The sequence below is a fragment of the Pan paniscus genome, chromosome 5 (assembly GCF_029289425.2).
Source record: "Pan paniscus chromosome 5, NHGRI_mPanPan1-v2.0_pri, whole genome shotgun sequence".
Classification (NCBI taxonomy): Eukaryota; Metazoa; Chordata; class Mammalia; order Primates; family Hominidae; genus Pan; species Pan paniscus.
Window position 1 is genome coordinate 53,685,364 of NC_073254.2, and position 18,276 is coordinate 53,703,639.

The 18,276-nt window shown below is 53.0% G+C and overlaps 1 protein-coding gene across 1 annotated transcript in view; it reads right to left on the bottom strand.

The window, feature by feature from the left end:
• Positions 1–572: 572 nt before the first annotated feature.
• KCNK5 (potassium two pore domain channel subfamily K member 5) overlaps positions 573–18,276 on the bottom strand; it is a 40,572-nt gene continuing 22,868 nt past the window's right edge. The window contains exons 2-5 of the mRNA XM_003818876.5: positions 7,479–7,590; positions 6,197–6,363; positions 5,772–5,940; positions 573–3,358 (exon numbers count right to left, since the gene is read on the bottom strand). Of these exons, the coding sequence (XP_003818924.3) occupies positions 2,493–3,358; positions 5,772–5,940; positions 6,197–6,363; positions 7,479–7,590 (1,314 nt within the window). The 3' untranslated portion in view covers positions 573–2,492. The remainder of the gene's footprint in view (positions 3,359–5,771; positions 5,941–6,196; positions 6,364–7,478; positions 7,591–18,276) is intronic.

Sequence of the window (18,276 nt, forward strand, 5' to 3'; positions counted from 1 at the left end):
GACAGGAGCCCTTTCCAGAGATGTTGGGTGTGCCACAAAACCACAGGTAGTCTTTTTCATCTCATCACAGTGGTAGAGGGGACAGGAGCTGGGCTGCCTGGGTTTGAATCTAGTCTCACCATTTTTACTGAGATTTTGCACAAGGCAACTTCTCTGTGCCTGTTTCCTCGTCTATAAAATGGAGATGTACTGATGCCCTCTCAGGGTTCTTGCCAGGTCAAATGAGTCCACTCACGTATTATTCAGTGCAAGCATTTAGTGCCTGACAAAGTGGTGAGTGACATGCGTTTGCCATGATCACCCCGCTTCTCCCCTTGCTCCTCCCACTCCTTCCTGATTCTCAAACCTCTACTGCAATGTTCCTCCCGCGTCCTTTCCTCCCCACAGAGGCCTGCCTCTCCCCGCTCTCTTCATCTCTTTTCATTCTTTTCTCCCCTCCAGACCATCCAATCCTCTTATCAGTCTGTCCTGAGTCCTCTCTATCTTCTGTGGATGCGCCCAGGCTCCCCTGCTGCTCAGAGGCCAGAAGCCAACCCCTCTCTAACCTGACCCACACACAGCACACACCAAACTGGCCTGTCCACCTCATGTTTTATTGTAAAAATGTTAAAATAAATTACATTTGACATCATTGCCAGTATGTACATACAGTGTGCGCGATGCCAGGACAACCAGCAACAACATGGGTTCATTAAAACATTTCACAGAAAAATACGAGGCTGTTCCTTTTCAGGCCCCTGCTGGGTGGCAGCCTCTGCAAACGGCTAGAGAAGTGGGGGTGTGGGCACGTGCCCATCACTGTCTTCACATGTTGGGGAGGTGGGCTCTGGCCCCACTGCCCCACAGTAGTGGGGCAGAAGGCAGAGAGTGAAGGGAGCTGGGCGGCTCTGATGACTTGCTTCCTGTCCGGCCTCCAGTCACCCGCAGTGGATGCCCCTTCCGGCTTTTGCTCACCTCAGTGTCCCCTTCTCCACCTCTGCTTGGGGACATGGCCCTTGACATCATGGCCTTGGATGAGGTCACCGAAAAAGGCCCAATTGAGTTGCAGGGCAGGAGGGCAGACACTGGACCTCCCAATCCTTGGGACCCTGCTCTTTAACCACTGGCTCTGAAGCCAACAACAGATTCCAGGTACATAAAAACAGCAGTTTGTTTAAAAAATAAAACAAAAAATAACAGAAACATTCAGGACACAGTGGGCCAGCCCCAGGGTGAACATCATGGAGAACCCAAGAACTCTAGTAGCAGCAAGTTCTGCCCACCCCTCACCAGAGAGTCCACCAACAGTTTCACATTATCTTTTGCTCCCCAGCCCAAATCCTTTCCTTTCTTAAACACACACGAGTGCACAGGTGTGTGTGTGCACAAACGCACTGTGCACACACACGTGCACATCAAACACTAGCTAGAGAAAGGAGCTTGATTCACATATCTGACCATCGCCCATTTGTGGGCCAAGAGCAATTTGGCCTCACCCTGCCTGGCCCAAGGGGGCTGGTGGGAGGGGAAGGCGGGCAGTGAGGTCCTTGTTCAGGGCACAGGGAAGGAGAAGACAGCAGGATTGGGAGTGCAGGTCCTGGGGCCAGCAGGCAGGGTGTGCAGTTCTCCGGCGGGCAGGAGGGGTAAGGGCAGAACCAGCCAGAGCTGAGCCTCACTCTTGCAGCTCCCTGGCCACCAGCCCTAGCAGTCCCGGCTTCCAATAACCCATGCTCTGCTACTCTCCCTCCTACCACTCGGGGGCCCACAGAAAGCCTTGCGTCTGCCACTGCTTGACCTGAGACAGGGAACACGGCTCTGGGCTGGGCCTGAGTAGACCAACAAGGAGGATGAGGACCCCAGGCCCCAGGCCCACATAGGACTTGTTTCCAGGCCCTGTGAGTCAGGACTGTTTGAGACCCTGCCCTCATCTCCTCACTCCCACCTCCAGCAGCCTCCACCCCACTACGGTTTGTAGTAGGTGCCCGACCTGACCGGCAGGCCCACAGCTGGGATGGGGGCGGGCCCTGCTCCTGCTGTGGTACCGAAACACCTGACCCCACGCACAGCGGTACCTCCCCAGACACTTCAGAGCTCCCTCTCCAAATGCCGAGCTCAGTAATACCGGTAAACTTAAACAGCTGAGGCCCCGGACCCCAGAGAACCGTGTGATACTCCACCAAATGGTGGGGCAAAGACCCTGCAGGCAAGGCCTCCTCAGGGTCAGTCCTGCCCACCTGTCCCGCCAGCCAGCATGTCTTTGCATTGTGAGATACACCAGCCAAGCTCAGGACAGATGCCCCCACAGCCAGGGTATGGTTCAGCTGGAGAACAGAGGCCCTGTCCCGGGCATACATCTAGCTGGGGATGATGGAAGGTTAGGAAGGCCCCTGGCCCCCCACTCCCAGTTCCGAGGCTGCCCCCCCACCAGGGGCCAGGCGTCCCGGTCATCTCGGGACACCCTAGGGTGAGGGGGGAAGAGGCCATCAAAGGTGGGGTGGGGAGCCGGCCCTGCCTCATGTGCCCTTGGGGCTGTTAGCCTTGTTGTACTCATTCATCAGCTGTTCGTAAGGCACAGAGAGCTCAGACTCAGTGCTGGTGAAGGTGGACTCGTCGGAGGAGGGGAACTCGCCCATGTTCAGGGGCGCCTTGGCTTCAGCCCCCTGCTGGGGGCTCTCCTCCCCTGCCAAGTTGTCCTCTAGCGAGGACTTGGAGGTCTCCTCGTCTGAGAGGCCAGCCTCCGTGTTCACGAAGGTGATGCTGGCGTCCTGGAAGATGAGTGGGTGGTAGTCCTGGGCGTCCCATGGCTCGCATTCCTCGCTGATGCGGTCCAGCTGGTTCATGAACACCTCGGGGGCAGGGGAGCTGTCTTCAGGGGCCCGTGCCACAGCCTCCTCATCTGGGGACCTTGATACGTGGCCTTTGCTCCTCAGAGTCTGTGACACCTCTTCCAAGGTGGGCACCCGGTTCTTGGAGTAGACTACCAGGGGCACCAGGGAAGGGGGCAGTGCTGGGAGCCCACCGCCTTGAGGCCCCAGCCCTGGGCCCGGGCCCGTCTCCCCACCCCCGCTTGTCTTCATGGCCTTCTTCCCGATCTGCTTGATGAGGTCGTTGTAGGTCTCTTCCTTCTTGGAAAGAAAGCTGAAGATGTTGACGTCCTTGGAGGCTGTGCTTCCCTTCACCTGCAGGGCCTTCCGGGAGTGTGGGGAGCTCTCAAAGGACTCCTTCCGTCGCCGCCGCCGCTTCTTAATGGCTTTATGGACTTCCACAAACATGCTGACCTTCCAGTTGACAAAAAGGGACAGCCAGGCCAGCCCCAAGTAGATCCAGAGCTCCACGAAGTAGCGGTACAGGGCGTGATAGTTGGCGCTGGGGTTCACACCTGAGCGGACAGGCAGTCCAGAGGTCAGGAAGAGTTAGCAGGGCCCGGGAAATGTGCAATGGCCAATGCTGTGTGATCTGAGCAGGGGTCAGGCCAGAGCACAGGACGGGGGTGCAGTGGGATAGAAAGGGGCCTGTTCTAGACCCTGGACTATCCCATCTTCCTCAAGGGCTTGGGCCTGCCATCATTCATGACCCCATCCCCGTCTCCAGCCTGTCTCTGAGTCTCGGTTTCCTCAACTAGAAACGTCAAGACAGGCCAGGCATGGTGGCTCACGCCTGCAATCCCAGCACTTTGGGAGGTCAAGGCAGGTGGATCACTTGAGGTCAGGAGTTCGAAACCAGTCTGACCAACATGGTAAAACCCCAGCTCCACTAACAATACAAAAATTAGCCAGGTATGGTGGCGGGCCAGCTACTCAGGAGGCTGAAGCAGGAGAATTGCTTGAACCCGGGAGGCAGAGGTTGCAGTGAGCCAAGATCACACCACTGCCACTCTAGCCTGGGCAGCAGACAGAGACTCCGTCTCAAAACAAAAAAAAAAAAAAAAAAAAAAAAAAGTCAAGACAGTGACTCTTTGAAGGAAGCTAAAGGGGCTTTGGGGGACTGGCAATGTAACCGACACACAGGTCAAGAAACAGTTCATGAGTATTTGCCTTTCTGTTAATTCTACCATCCCCAGCTGTTCTGCGTATATGATACAGTTCACTTAAAAACGGAATGGATGGATATTACACAAGGGAGCCCCCAGCACCCTCCAAGCTGGGGCTAGACTCACACTGGTGGATTACAAACAAGGCTGGTGGTTAGGTTGAGATGACCCAGGAAGCACCCACTGTGGCAAGAAACACTGAACCATTTTTATTTTCATTGAAGGTCTGGTCTGCCTCCCTGACTTCCTCAGATCAGCTCTCCCTTGACCTGGAGGAGGGCTCTGTCTGCTCCACATCCCCCTCCTGCTGCAGGGAGCCTTCTTGGCTTACCCCCTACAGCTCTGAAGGTTCCCCTACACTCCAGGATTATTTGAAATGTCGTTGACGACTACATGTACAGGCATGTTGTCCTGTATTCCATTTGCCCCCTCGACTAGATACAAGAGCAACTTACAGAAGGGACCTGGAGGAAGGGGGCTACCTCTCTCATCAGACTAGAGGTTCCTTCAGGTGCTGTAGCCCGGTCAGTTCTCCTCCCACGACCGGGCTCAGATAGCAGGTGCCCTGAGTGGTCCTGTTAATCCTGCTCAAGGCTCTCAATCACAAGCAGAGTTTCATGATGACAGTAATGAGGGCACACACTGACATAGCCAGGCCCTACCCTCAACACTCATGAATAGTAATTATTATTTTTACTAATTTTACAGATGAGAAAGCTGAGGCAGGGTTTGGTGTCTTGCTGGTGCTGAGAAAGTATGGCTAAGTGTACATCTGTATTTCCCTAATACCAGAGGCACCTCCTTAGCCTGCTCTGGGCCTCAAGGGCTGGACAATGGCAGGGTTGTGCCTTGTCCACATGTACTGCCCAGGACAGCAGGCCCGGACTTGGCAGGGTCAGGGGAGTGTTTGTGCCTCTCTTTCCTGTTCCTCCCCCAACTCAGCCAACTGCTCCCAGATGCCACATACATCAAGCACAAGGCTAGTGGCCTCCCACTGCCCTCTGGGCAAAAGGGAGGGGGTACAGAACAGAGGCCTCTGGAGCAGAAGTTGAGGTCACTGGGGTGCTGGGTCAACAGGGTCAAACAGGGTGTCAAGAAGATTAAGAACCAAGATGCTGTGCAGGCCACAAACACAAGTACATGTGTGGCTGGGGCCAGCTGGTAACAGGCCTTCAGACAAAGGGGCCAAAGAACCTCATCACTTCCCTGGATTAAGCAGGGGAGGAGTAGGAGGGAGTGTCAGGGCTGGGGGCAGGGCAGCTGGGGAGAAGGCCTCCCTTGTCTTTAAGCTGCTATAGCAGGAACAAAGCCCCAGGCCTCTGAGCCATGCCTTCAGGACACCTCCCTCCACTCTTGTGAAAGATGAAAGGCTGCTGAGGGCGTGGAGGGGGTGCTGGTGGGCTCAGGGGCTCCCTGGGTAGCAGGTACCAACCATGCAGGCAGAAGGCCCTACTTGCAAGTCCCCCATGAAGCCAAGCTCAGGAGTCATGGGAGAACTGAGGGAGAGGAGATCAGAGACTGAGCAGAGAGGAAAGGAGGAGGAAAAAGGCCATGTCTGAGAAAGGGAACCAGAGAGAAAAGAGTTTTTTGTCATTACTCTGGGTCTTAGTTTCCTCTTGCAAATGGCAGAGTGGGTTGAGAATCCCACTGGGTAAGAGAAGTGCCCAGAACATGGAACCCTACCTAGGGCACCCCCAACATAGGTCTGTTGCACTGAAACCAAAGAAGCAGAAAAAGGTGGGAGGCAGAGGCAGGGACTCACCGGCCACAAAGTCACCGAAGCCGATGGTGGAGATGGTGATGAAGGAGTAGTAGAGGCCCTCGATGTAGTTCCACCCCTCGGTCACCATGAATACGAAGGGTGGGATCACCAGGTGGACTAGGACGCCCCACACGATGAAGATGACTGTGCACGTGATCTGCGCCTTCCGCTGATGGGGAGCAGGAGGCCAAGTCAGAGAATAGTGGAGACTTGGAAACCCAGCAAAGGCACCCAGAGGGCCAGGGAGGCAGCTAGAGGAGAGGCTAGCTGGGTACCCCACCTGACCCAGGAGGGCAAGGAGCTCTGAAACTATCCTCTTGCCATCTGTCCTTACACCCTTGGTCCAATTCCTAGAGGCCTCCTGTCCTCCCCTCACCTGTCATGGTTCCCCCATCTCTGCCCAACACCCAGGGTAGGGGACATACCAGACTCACGCCTCTCTTGGTAAGGAACTGCCCTAGTCTCTTGGCACGTCCCCCGAAGAACTTGCCCAGAGCACTGATCCACGTCAGGCAGAGCGGCACCCCGAAGAGACCATAGAAGACGCAGAAGAGGCGACCGGCAGGGGTCTTGGGAGCCACATTGCCATATCCTGAGGAAGGAGAGAGTGAGGCCAAAAACAGGAGGGGTGGTCAAACCAGTGGGCCTTGCTTCCAACACACACACAGCCCGTTCTCTAAGATAAATTGATATTGATCTATTGCCAGTACTTAAGTAATGATATTTCCCTTGATCATACTCTGATCATGATCATTGATAAAGCAATTATGATGACATGAGCTGTATCTCCTCCATCATACAAGGAGCTCCCTGAAGGCAGGGACTAAGCCTGGTCAACAGGTCTTCCACTAGTCTATATGGTACCACTGTGCAAGTTATAAGACATGCTCTCTGTGTAGATTCCCCAGAAGCACTGTGGTAGATGGTCTCCAAAGATAGCCGTCCTCCATTTCCTCCCTTCTTATGCAACTGCTCACATCAAGGTGTCGTCTAATCCTCTTCCCTTGGAATCTGGGCTTTAGTGGCTTGACAATAGAAGCAGTCTAGGCAGCGGAAGAGACGCTGGACAGGTGAGGTCTAAGAAGCCTGCTGCTTTTCGCCTTGGTTCCCAAACACATGCGGAGGCCTTGTGTTTTCATCCCCAGCTGAGCTCCCAGCCAACAGCCAGCATCAACTGTCAAATCTGTGATGGGAGGAGCCATCTGGGCCATCAGATGAGTTTGGCTTTCAGAAGACTCCAGCCCAGCCGTTGTTTGACTGCCACTGCATTGGGAGCCCAAGCAAGAACCAGCCAGCTGAGCCCAGTCAACCTCACAGAATGCTGAAAGAGAAGAAGCTGCGTTCTGAGCCAAACTTCTGGACCGGTTGGCTATGCAGCCTGAGAACTGAAACAGACACCCAGCTTGGTAAGTAGTCATGATCTGGGTTTCTGCAATGAGCAGTCTGGTTAATCTCTTGCACGGCTCTGGCCATGAGGCTGTGTCATTGTTTCTGCTCAAAGAGCCCAGGTCGAGACTCATGGAAACCTTCCCAGGTATGATCAGCTACCAAGGACTTAATAAATCCCTCAGAAAGTATCAAAAGAATAGCCTGCAACTGATCTGATTGTACCCCCAACAGGGCTGAGTGACCAGAGCTGGGTTTCTAGAAAGGTTCTGAGGAGCTAGGGCATGGATGTAGGTGTCCTACAGGTCCCAGAAGACTTACCAATGGTGGTAATGACGGTCGCTGCAAAAATCATTGCATTGGGCCAGTTCCAGTTGTTGAAGGTCTGGTTCCCTGTGATGGCCACACCCTGTCCTGCAGCATCAGATACCACCTAAAATGAGAAACAGTAAAGGTCAGAGCTGAGGCCACACTTAACAGATGCTGAATGACAGAACTGCACTAAACTCCTTGTAAGCATTCTCATTTAGTCATCACAAGAAGAAGGTGGCAGTGTCTCCATGTTACAGATGAAACATTGTATAGAGGATCAGAGAGGTTACCTGATTTACCCAAGGTAAAGATATGAACCCAGGCAATCTGGCTCCAAAGTTCATTCTTTCACTGAGTCAATGCTTCTCCAACTTACTAGCATGCACCAGGATCACCTGGAATTCTTGCTCAACAGACTGCTGGCCCCTACTACCCTGAGTTTCTGATTTAGGAGGTCTAGAAGGAACATTTCTAAACACGTTCCCAGGTGATGCTGTGGACAGGGACCACACTTTGAGAACCACTGCACTAGATTAATTCTGCCTCTCAAAAAAAGCACATGTGAGGCAGACACACACAAGAAGGTCCCCTGTGCCCCACCCAGCCCTCCATGGAGGGTGTTCTACCTGCAGAGACCAGGTCCTTGTTCAGGGTTGGCTGGGGAGGGGCCCCCCATATACCCTTCAGCCTACTGTAGGATACCTGCTCAGATCAGCTCAGTGCCCTGTTGACTTGTCCTTGGAGGGCATGCAAATCAGCAGGTCCTCCTTTCCCCCAGCCTAGGACTCTAATGTACCCTCTCCCCTATGGGCTCTCACTTCCCTCCCTTCCCCGTAGCCCTTTCTCTCTCTGCCCTGGGCTGAGCAACTGTCTGGGAAGGGACAGATCAGAGGGTGAGTACATTTCAGGGTGACTCATAACTGTGCTATCAATCCCCAAAGAGCTTCCAGTAACTGTGGATAGCAGGTGAGAGGCCACCTGGGGATGGGATGTCCCCCTGGAGAGTGCGAGGAGCGGTGGGGCAGAGGTGTGGGGAACTTATCTACTCCTACAATACTGACAGCTGCAAACCTGTTTCCATCTGACTAGGCCCTAACTCTGCCATCACCACTGGCTCCAACCTATCTGTGGGGCTTTATCAGCTGGCAGGGCCTGGACCCCAGAAGTCATATAAGAAGGGACTCTAAATCTGGGGCTCAAGTCCTGTCCCCACGGAGGGCCTGCAGATGGGTAGGCCATGCAGACCAGAAGCTAGGCATTCAGCCAAACTGCCTATAAAAACCAAGACAAGGACTGAGAGAGAAGAGACAGAAGAGTGAGGGATGGAAACAGAGGGAGACAAAAAAAAACCTTGTTTCTAACCTACCCAGGGCATGACTGAGGTTTGGTGGGGAAAAAAGGGCATGGGTGGGTTGTTCTGAAGGAAAGTGTAATTTGCAGAAGCAGCAGCCGGCCTGTGTAAATGGATCTGCACACTCTGCAAATAATTTTCCATGATGGCACGCTTGTCTGTCAGACCATCAAACCACACAGCTCACTGCGCTGCCTCCTCCGGCATTTCACAGCATCTCCGAGGCTATGAAGGCTGTGCAGCATCATAGTGGAAAGTGGGGACCATCGCATCAAACTCTGGCCAAGGCAGCCCCTGCCCTCAGAGAGCTCTCTGTCTAGCTGGCCAGACCATTTCAATGTGAAATGGCTAAAGGACATTTAGATACTAACAGGCCAACAGGAGAGCTAAAACAAATACTAAGGACCATCCAATGGGTTTCTGAAAACATCAAATCTGTTTGGAGCAAGAGAATGAGGAAGTACCAGGGCCATGTTAATGTTAAACGGATGGCAGAGAAAGCGGAACCACCCAGCTCTCCTTTGGCATCTACCTTTGTTACCTCAGATATCGATCTTGAATGGGACCGGCCTACAAGAAAAGAGTATATAAGAACATACAAGAACATCTTGAAATGATAATTGAATCACTGACCACAGGCGAGGCTGCAGCACTACCTCTGGTCATCCCCATGGAATCATGGGGAACAGGAAAGATGTCAGAAGACAAGCTGTTCCCATTTTTCACAAAAAGGAAAAGAGTGGATTCTAGAAATTCAGAAAACAAACCTGAACTCTTGCAAACTTCAAAATGGGGAGAGCAGAATGTTTGGAACATGCAGAAGAGGAAGTGGTGGGCACTAGAAACCAGCACAGATTCACCCAGAACAAGTCATGCTCAGCTAAGTGCATCTCCTTTTCAAAGGGTTGCAAAGCCTTGAAGTTCTGTGGAATGTAATCCATCTAGATATCAGCAAGGCAGCTAACAGATGGGCTTAAAGAAATTCATGTGGACAAGACACAGAAATGTCAGTGGAGCCAGGATTAATTGGGTCCATTCAAAGGCAGATAAACAACCCTAGGAGGTATTGATCGTTATCAACTCAGACTGAGTCTCCACCATCATGCTTAAGGCCTGGCTTTCTTCAATATTTTAAACCATAGCACAGTGAGGACAGAGATGGTTTACTAATCCAATGTGCAGTGGATGCAAAATTGGGGATAAGGATGGGATGGGAAGATAGCTAACACATAGCAATGGCAGTATCAAGATTCAAAATCATCTGGCTGGATATAGGGGCCAAAATCAACAACATACAAGTATCCACTTAAATGTTTAAGTCTTATACTTTGGATTGGAAAAGACTGGTAGAGGATTGAAGGGAAAAGTCCCTGGATATTAGCTGACCATGGATCAACAAACAGTAATCCTACTGTCCTGCTGTCACAAGAAAAGTAAATGCAATCTCAGGCTATGTCAACTCCAGGTCTATCCAGGGCTGGGAGGTAACAAGCCTACTGTTGCTTGCAGGGTCAGGCCATATATGGGGCACCTTGTTTCATTCTGGGTGTCAGACTTCACATGATATGCTAACCAACAGGCCAAAGTCCAAGGGGGAGATGGGGTGGCTGTTTTGGATAATGAGTCTACAAAGGGCTACTCCTTGTAGTAATCAATTTCTGATAACGCAAAGTATTTAGACCAGGGTAGCCAGCATCCATCACGGGTGTTGTGGAAGGTATGTCTGGAACAGGGGTTCTCCACTGGTGTGGTAGTGCCTTTTGGAAGTGTCTGGAAATGCTTTCTAAGGAGGAATGTTGCATGTACCAGGCACTGTTCTAGGCAGTGAGTATACTGCAGTGAACGGACGGAATCCTTGCCCTCCTCTTATGTTTATTCTAATGGGTGATGGGAGATGCTCTGGCACTGAGAAGGCAAGGGGCTAGAGATGCTAAATGCCCTGCAATTCACAGGACAACCACGCCCACAAGGCCAAAAATGCTCCCCCTGGGAAATGCTAGTGCCAAAGGTAACCTGTGATTTGGGAATCATTTAGTAAGTGCTAAGGAGACATCAAACAAAAGAACTGGCAAAACAGGGTAACTGAAGAAGGCATTAAGTTTGGGAGTGGGGAGAGGTGGAAGAGCTGGGCTTTCTACCCTTCGCCCCACTGACGGTGTGCCCTTTGGGGACCAGCTGGCAGCCTCAGGCCCTGGCTTATCAGGCAGCCACAGCATTATGTGCTTTCCCCATGACTTCTAGTATCCCTCTGTGGTTGCCCAACAAGGGGCGGGCAAAGGAGGCACTGGAGAGAGCCCCTAACTCCCCGGGGCTGCAAGCACTACTCATTCCTTGCAAAGACCCAGTGGTGGCAATTACACCCACTGGGCGGAGAGAGGTTGGTTACCTGGCAGAACTGGGCTAGGTTGTAGACTGTCTGGTTTCAAGTCTGCAAGTTCAAGCCTCCCTGCCTCCCTCTGCCTGGGTCTGCCTGCCCCTGGGCTGCCCCACTGCCCCTTGCTGTTGCCTCCTCTGCTGTGGTTCCCAAGCAGCTGGCCTGGGAATCAGCTCAGCTCCACCCAAGTGCTGGTGGAGAGAAGCGGTGCTAGTGCTGCTGTATGTCAGACACCCCTCGCCGGGGCTTTTACACACGTTACCTAACTGGCTCTTCCTGTCATTCTGCCAGGCATCACTTGGCAGAGGAGGAAAGCCGGGCTCAGGGAGCTGAGGTCTGGATGTGAATTTGGGGTGCTAGCTCCCTATTCCCACTGTGTGTATCTGTGGATACCTCACTGATCATGGCTGGGATTATGCAGGAAGAGGAGGGGGCTTTAATTGGTCTCCCAGAACAGAAAAGCTGACCCAGGACTAAGGCCATCACTGGGTTAGGGGAAGGGACATGGGAGAGCCAGGTAAACACCCTGTCAGACAAGGCGTCCCGTCCTCGGGGTTAGGGAAACAGCTTTCGCGGGAGGAGGCGGCCCCTGTTCACTGGCTGGATTCTTTAACTTGGCTCCCAAATTCACACGAGACAATATTTTCATTTTCCATACAAGCCTGGAGAGTAATGGGAAAAGGGGAGCCTGCACAAAGCCCAGGCCCAGCTCTTGTTTGGGAACGGAGTAGAGTTCCCTGTCTCCATCACTGTCACCATAAAGCAGCTGTGATTTACGGAGGGCTTCCTATGTGCCAAGAGTTGGGTGAAGCATTTTATGTGCCTTTAGCTCATTTAGAGAGGACAGATTCTTGCTGGGAAGATACTATAATTTTTTTCCATTTTGCAACTGAGGATTTGAGGCTTACAGAGGTTAAGAAAGTGCTAAAAACAGTGAAGCCAAGACTAGAACCCAGGCCCATCTGGATCCTAATTGCTGTTCTATCTCCTGTCCCCATAAAGGCCACAGGAAAGAGGCCTGTGCATACTCCCACCCACTTCCCACCAGCTGAAAAAACAGTGCCCTAAAACCAGTCCAGCCACTCTGACCAGCTCTCATTCTGTTGCTCCAGTGAGGAAATAGCCATGTGTGCCCTTGCCCAGAGCTTCAGATGTCCAGCTGCCCCGACCCCACCTTCCCAGGTGCTCACTGTGCTGACTGAGTAATCTTGACTCCCAGACGTCCCCTCATCCCCCAAGGATCTGAGGCTTCCCTTGGCAGTGGTGGGGCATCCCCTTCCTGGAGAGAGGGATCTAGATTGGGGCTTTGGGACATGCCACCCACCTTCAGACATGGGCAGGCAGGGCAAGGTGGGGGCTTCCCCTTTATGGGGTGGGGTAAGGGAAACCAAAGTCAAGATGTTAGCCTGTTGGGATCACAGCTATCTGGCACCCATAGAGCTACTCCCGGCCCTGCCTCCAGCTCCACAGCTGCCATCACTTTAGGATCACAGGACTCTTTCTTGCTCTGCAGGATACAGCCTTAACAGTCTTCCTCCATTCCAGCCTCTGCTAGACTCCTGGATTGTCAGTGGTTCATGGGTTAATGGGTTAATGGGTTCATGGGTTCATGGGCCAACCCTCCTTTACCATTCCCAGCTGCATCAATTCTTTTTTCTTCTTTTTTTTTTTTTTTGCGATGAGAGTCTCACTCTGTTGCCCAGGCTAGAGTACAGTGGCGTGATCTCAGCTCACTGCAACCTCAGCCTCCCGGGTTTAAGCAATTCTCCTGCCTCAGCCTCCCGAGTAGCTGGGATTACAGGCAGGTGCCACCACGCCCAGCTAATTTTGTATTTTTAGTAGAGACGGGGTTTCTCCATGTCGGTCAGGCTGGTCTCAAACTCCTGACCTCCGGTGATCCACCTGCCTCGGGCTCCCAAAGTGCTGGGATTACAGGCATGAGCCACCACTCCCAGCAATCAATTCTTAATTCACTGTGTCAAAGCTCACTTGGCCCTGCGGAGGGATGGTAAAATTGGGCCCTGGAAGGGAAAATAGAGCTGACCCTCTTATGTGCGTGTGCTTGGTAGTACAGAAAGAAACTTATCATTCCTCTCACCTCCCTTCCCAGCAACCTTGTAAGGGGTGTGGGCATGGCTATTCATTCTTATTTCATAAATAATACATTGATATTTAAGCACTTATGAAGACAAGCACCTAAATCCAAGCACTTTACTTATCTCACAAAATGCCAGTACCCTCTAAAGTTTACTGTATTTTAGTTTAAAGTATTACTACCCCCATCTTACAGAAGCATTTGCCCAAGGTCACAGAGCTAGTTAGTTGTGGAGCTGGGATGAGGGCCCAGGTGGCTTCTAACCTCTGCACTATCTAGAGACAGGGGTGAAAGGCATGCAGGTGAGCTTCTAGGTACAAGTGAAACGGCCTACCAGGCAATATCCACAGACATGCAGAGACTCCCCTAGAGTGCCAGCTTCATGGGGACAGGGCCTTTTATTTGTTTTGTTTTTCACTGATGTATTCCCCAAACTTAGAACACTGCCTAGCACACAGTAGCTATTCAACAAATATTTACTGAATGAGTGAATAAATATATTTAAATAAATAAGGGTATATTCCCTGGCCTCAACTAACTTGTCCTCTAGTGCCCCTCCATCCCCAACCACTTCCAGCATCGTTCTGCAGTTGGCTTTTCACTAAATTCATCAGTTAAACAAGGTGGAAGCCTGAAGAGCAAGAGGACAGGAAGGAGAGGCACAGACCCCAGCGGCGGCGGGGCTCACAGGGGCTGCTGAAACCACCAGCCTCCAACTGGTCTTGGGTTGCAGAGGTGGGGATCACCAGGTTGAGAGGAGAGGGCAGGGGGCAGGAGCTGGGGAAGGGGCAAGGTGAGGGAGGCAGACAAGAGCCCAGAGGAGAGGGTTCAAGATGGGAGAGTAATCAGCAGTGGAGTGGGAGAGGTCCCTCAGGTGACTGGGACTGTCCTTCCTGCAGGGAGGCCTGTCCCCTTGGGAAACTCGACGAGGGCAGTAGATGTACCGAGAGCAGGCAAAGGAACAGAAGAGTCAATAGAAATTGCACATCTACTTCCAGCTGACCACTTTCCTTACTGAATCCCAAAGCCCCTCCTCTCTGAGGGCACTCAATCAATCCCATTGGCAGCAGGGCCTCTGCAGCTCAGGTTTAGCTCTATCTAGGAAGCCACAGGGCCATCTTCCAAATGCAGACCTGTGCTCATGGAAAAGGTGGAACCAACCTGGATTAGAATCAGAGGGGTCTCTCGATGGCTGGCAGCAAGCCTCTGGGTAAATAACTCAGCCTCTCAGCCTTACTTTCTCTGTCTGTAAAATAACACCTACTCTGCACACATGAAAAGAACCTAGGACTCAGTAAGCACTGGATAAATGTATCTGCAATCAATATTGTGATTCACACGTGTGTCCGTCAGGAACAAGACCCTGCAGAGATCTGAGACCCAGGAGCAAAGCTGCTCACCCCCAAAGCTGAAGCAGATGGGCTGGCATGTCCTGGACAAGCAGTAGAGAAGGACTAGGGATTTCAAGCCCTGTGCCTGGAAGACAGGAAAGGGTGAGAACACTGTCCCTAACCTTCTTCACAACTGCCAACTCTTCCCATTTCCCCATTTTAACAGAGAAAACTGTCGATTTTCAGCCTGATCCACCAGCTCCCTCAGGCCACATGGAGGAAGGGACTGTGGTTCTAGAGATGTTCCCTGGCCACCTGATGGCTGGCAGTCAGGGGCAGAGGGAAACAGGCAAGCCCAAGATGCCTCACCCCATCCCTCAGAAGCCCCATCTCTCCTGGCCTCTGCCCCTCAGAGGCTCACAGCCACCCTGGCCAGTTTCTCGTCCAACCAAGCAAGTTGGGCAGGGCTGCTGAGGGAAAGAAATGCCACCACTGGTCCCATCCTGTCTTCACCACTTCCCCCCCATCACCCCTGGCAGCCGCCAGTACCTCCCCAGGTGAGGCTGAGGCCAGGAGGTGTTAGATGGCAGCTTCTCTGAACTCTAGTCCAACTCCCTCCCAGCCCCCACCCAGCGTGAACATGAAGCAAGACAATGGGCAGTGGCTCTCGGTACAGGCTGCCCAGTAGATCCCCTTGGAGGTTAAATAAATGCTATGCCTGGTCCCCAACTGCAGATATTCTGTTGACCTGGCACAGCTTTTAAAAAGCTCCAGAAGTGATTCTAATATGCAGGGGCTGCCCTAGTGGAAGCTGACAGGGGGAGGGAGGCTCAGGCCTTCTCCATCTTCCTGTCTAAAAAGGAGTATGCAGGGCAGAGAGAAGGAATTCTTGGTATTTTCCTCACTGCCTCTCCCCCCGGGTCAGGTGACCAGGGTGTGGCTCGGAGGGCAGCTGTAGTTTACAAGCAAGGTATTGGCAAGGGCCCAGTGGTGCCACCCTGATACCTGCACCAGCAGCCAGCCCAGCTCGCCTGAGCTTTGTCTCTCCCAGGGAAGGAGCAGATACTGGACGAAAGGCAGCAGGGCCACACCCGTCTCCTCGAAGACCAGAGCTGGGCTGTTGCAAAGCGGACTTTGTTAACTTGTGGTTGCTTATCTCTTTTCTCAGATTTGCTCTGATATCTATCTGGAGTATGGATCACATTTGAGAAGAAGGCAGGCAGGCCAGATCAATGGCTGGAGGCTTTGGTGTGCTAGGATGTCGGCGCAGCGCCTAAAAACCCAGGCTCAGCTCAGCTCTGCCAGTACTGTCTTGAGATCCTCGAAGAATCTTTGATTGCTTTGCCTGCCTGCTTCTCTGTAAAATGAGGAGGTTGGACTATGACTACTGGAGTCCCCCTGCCTGGGCAGGTGATAACTCCCCTACCTCCTCTCCACAGCACATTCAAGAAAATGCATTTCTATCCTCAGGACTTAGCTCATCGGTCACCATACTACTTCTTAACCTGGACTACAAACTGAGATCATCTGAGAGAGCTTGGAAAAATACTCCTGCCTGGGTCCTGCCCCTAGAGATGCCAAGAGAAATAGTCTGGGGCTTGAACTGCGAACCAGGATGCTGCAAAGCTCCCCCAGGTGATTCTAATCTTATGTTCAGCCAAGTTTCAAAAGCACTGCCCTAGATCCAATCCATTCTCCCTCGTTAGGGACTTGAGCGCAGCCCCACCCCTGACGTTAGCACGGGGCAGGCTGTGCATGCACACAGGCAGAACTGTCCTCTTGTCCACCTTTGGGCTTCCCCCAGCCTGCCCTCCTGGGTCATCTCTCAGCAGTCTCTGCAGAGCCCAGAGGCACTGCTAGGTCTCACGCTCAGGAGGGCAAGCCCCTGCCAGATGGGAGCAGGTTTTCAGCAGAAACCCTGGGCTTCTGACTTTCACAGGCCTGGGAGCCCTGTCCTCACTGGGAGGAACAAAGAAAACAAGGCAGGTGACCCTGCCCGCATTGTTCTCAGGCTGGGACGGTAATCCCCCAAGGCAGGGGGGCAGCTGGGCATCCCTCCTGTGAGAACAAGCCCAGGGCAGAGCTGACCTGAGGTTGCAGGTTTGGCTAAGGCAAGCAGTGAAGGGCTGGTGGGGCCCAAGCTCAGGATGGAATGTCAGCATGAGCTCTCAGGCACCTGGAGGGCTGAGCTGATCAGCGACTGACACTGGAAATCCCTGTGCGGGCAGACACAGGGGACCTTGAGGGCCCCTTCCTGGTCCCACAGCACTGCTGTGTGCCTGAGAAGTGGGCCTGGGGAGCAGGAAAGAGCCCCCTCCCTCTCAAACACACATACCAGATGACCCTCTGAGGCCATGCTCTCAAAATCTACCCCTGCCTCATCTTCTCAGGGAAGGTGGGATGTGTCCAGGGAGGCTTAAATGACAAGAGGGACATCCTTCATTTACCTATAGCTTCTCTACCCCAATTCACAACCACTGCCCTGCCCAGGGTGGCTGTGGCCCAGGTCCATGGTCCTGTGCTGGTTGTCTCTGCCCTATCTGGGACACTGAGGCCTGGATTTGTGACTTTGTCCCCTTCTCTGCCCCCAGAGTTCAGATCCCAGGGGTGTCTGACACCTCTCTGCCCTGACCGATGCCAAGAGGTGTCTCCCAATTAGTGGGACAACAGTGTCAGCAGGGACAGGAAACAGTTTTAGCTGGGATCCCTTGAGCCTGTCCAGCTGGGCAGAGCAGCGTCCTCCATTCCTCCATAAGGCTGTGGGTCACTAGGAAGAGGCCTTACTTCTAAGGTGGGGTTAGAGAGCTCTAGCCCAAGCCCCTGCACTTGGATTGGGCCCCTGGCACATTGTCCTTTCCAGGGAAGCCAGCAGTGCTCTCAGGCCTGGCTCATTCCTCCCCGACTTGGTTAATAAGGGCCCGAGTCAGCATTTCCCCACCAAAACCCCACATTCATCAAGCACCTCTCACACCCATAACTCCTCTACCACCATCTAATCTGAGACCTAAGACCCTGAAGGGAAACCAGACAAAATGGATACACTATTCCCCTTCTGTAGATGAGGAATCTACAGAGAGGCTAGAAAGATGGTGAAGCCAAACAGCAAGCTGGCGACCCAGCACAGAGCAGGTGAGGCCCTGTCCACAGAACAACCAGCCCTCCACTTGCCACCCGGAACTGGGCTGAGAAACACCAACCAAAGCACAGCAGGGAAGGTGCAGGTAGACACTGGTGACATAGCAGAGATAAAGGGCTGTGCTGTGCGGTTACACCGACGGATCTGACCTGACTGTATGAGTTAGGGTAAGCACGTGCCTACGCTCCCTACCCCATTCCCCTGCAGATGCCTCAGATTTACCTTGACCTTGGGGTGGGGTCAAGGATCAGCTACAGGAAGCCACCAGCCACTCAAGGTTTCTAAAAACAGTCCTTGGAGCAGGCCAGAAAGGTGGCTGTGGGAACTGCTGACTCACCACCTTCCCATCCCGGGCCAATGACCTGAGGGAGGTGCAGTTCACGGGCCGCCCAGCTGCCCCTCGCATGCTGGCCTGCTTCCTGTCCTCCCAAACCCAGCTCTGCACTGGCACACAAGCTGGGCTGGCCAGTCCCTCCAACACAAATATCAAGCGTGGGGCCCTCTCTGAGCAGCACAGGGG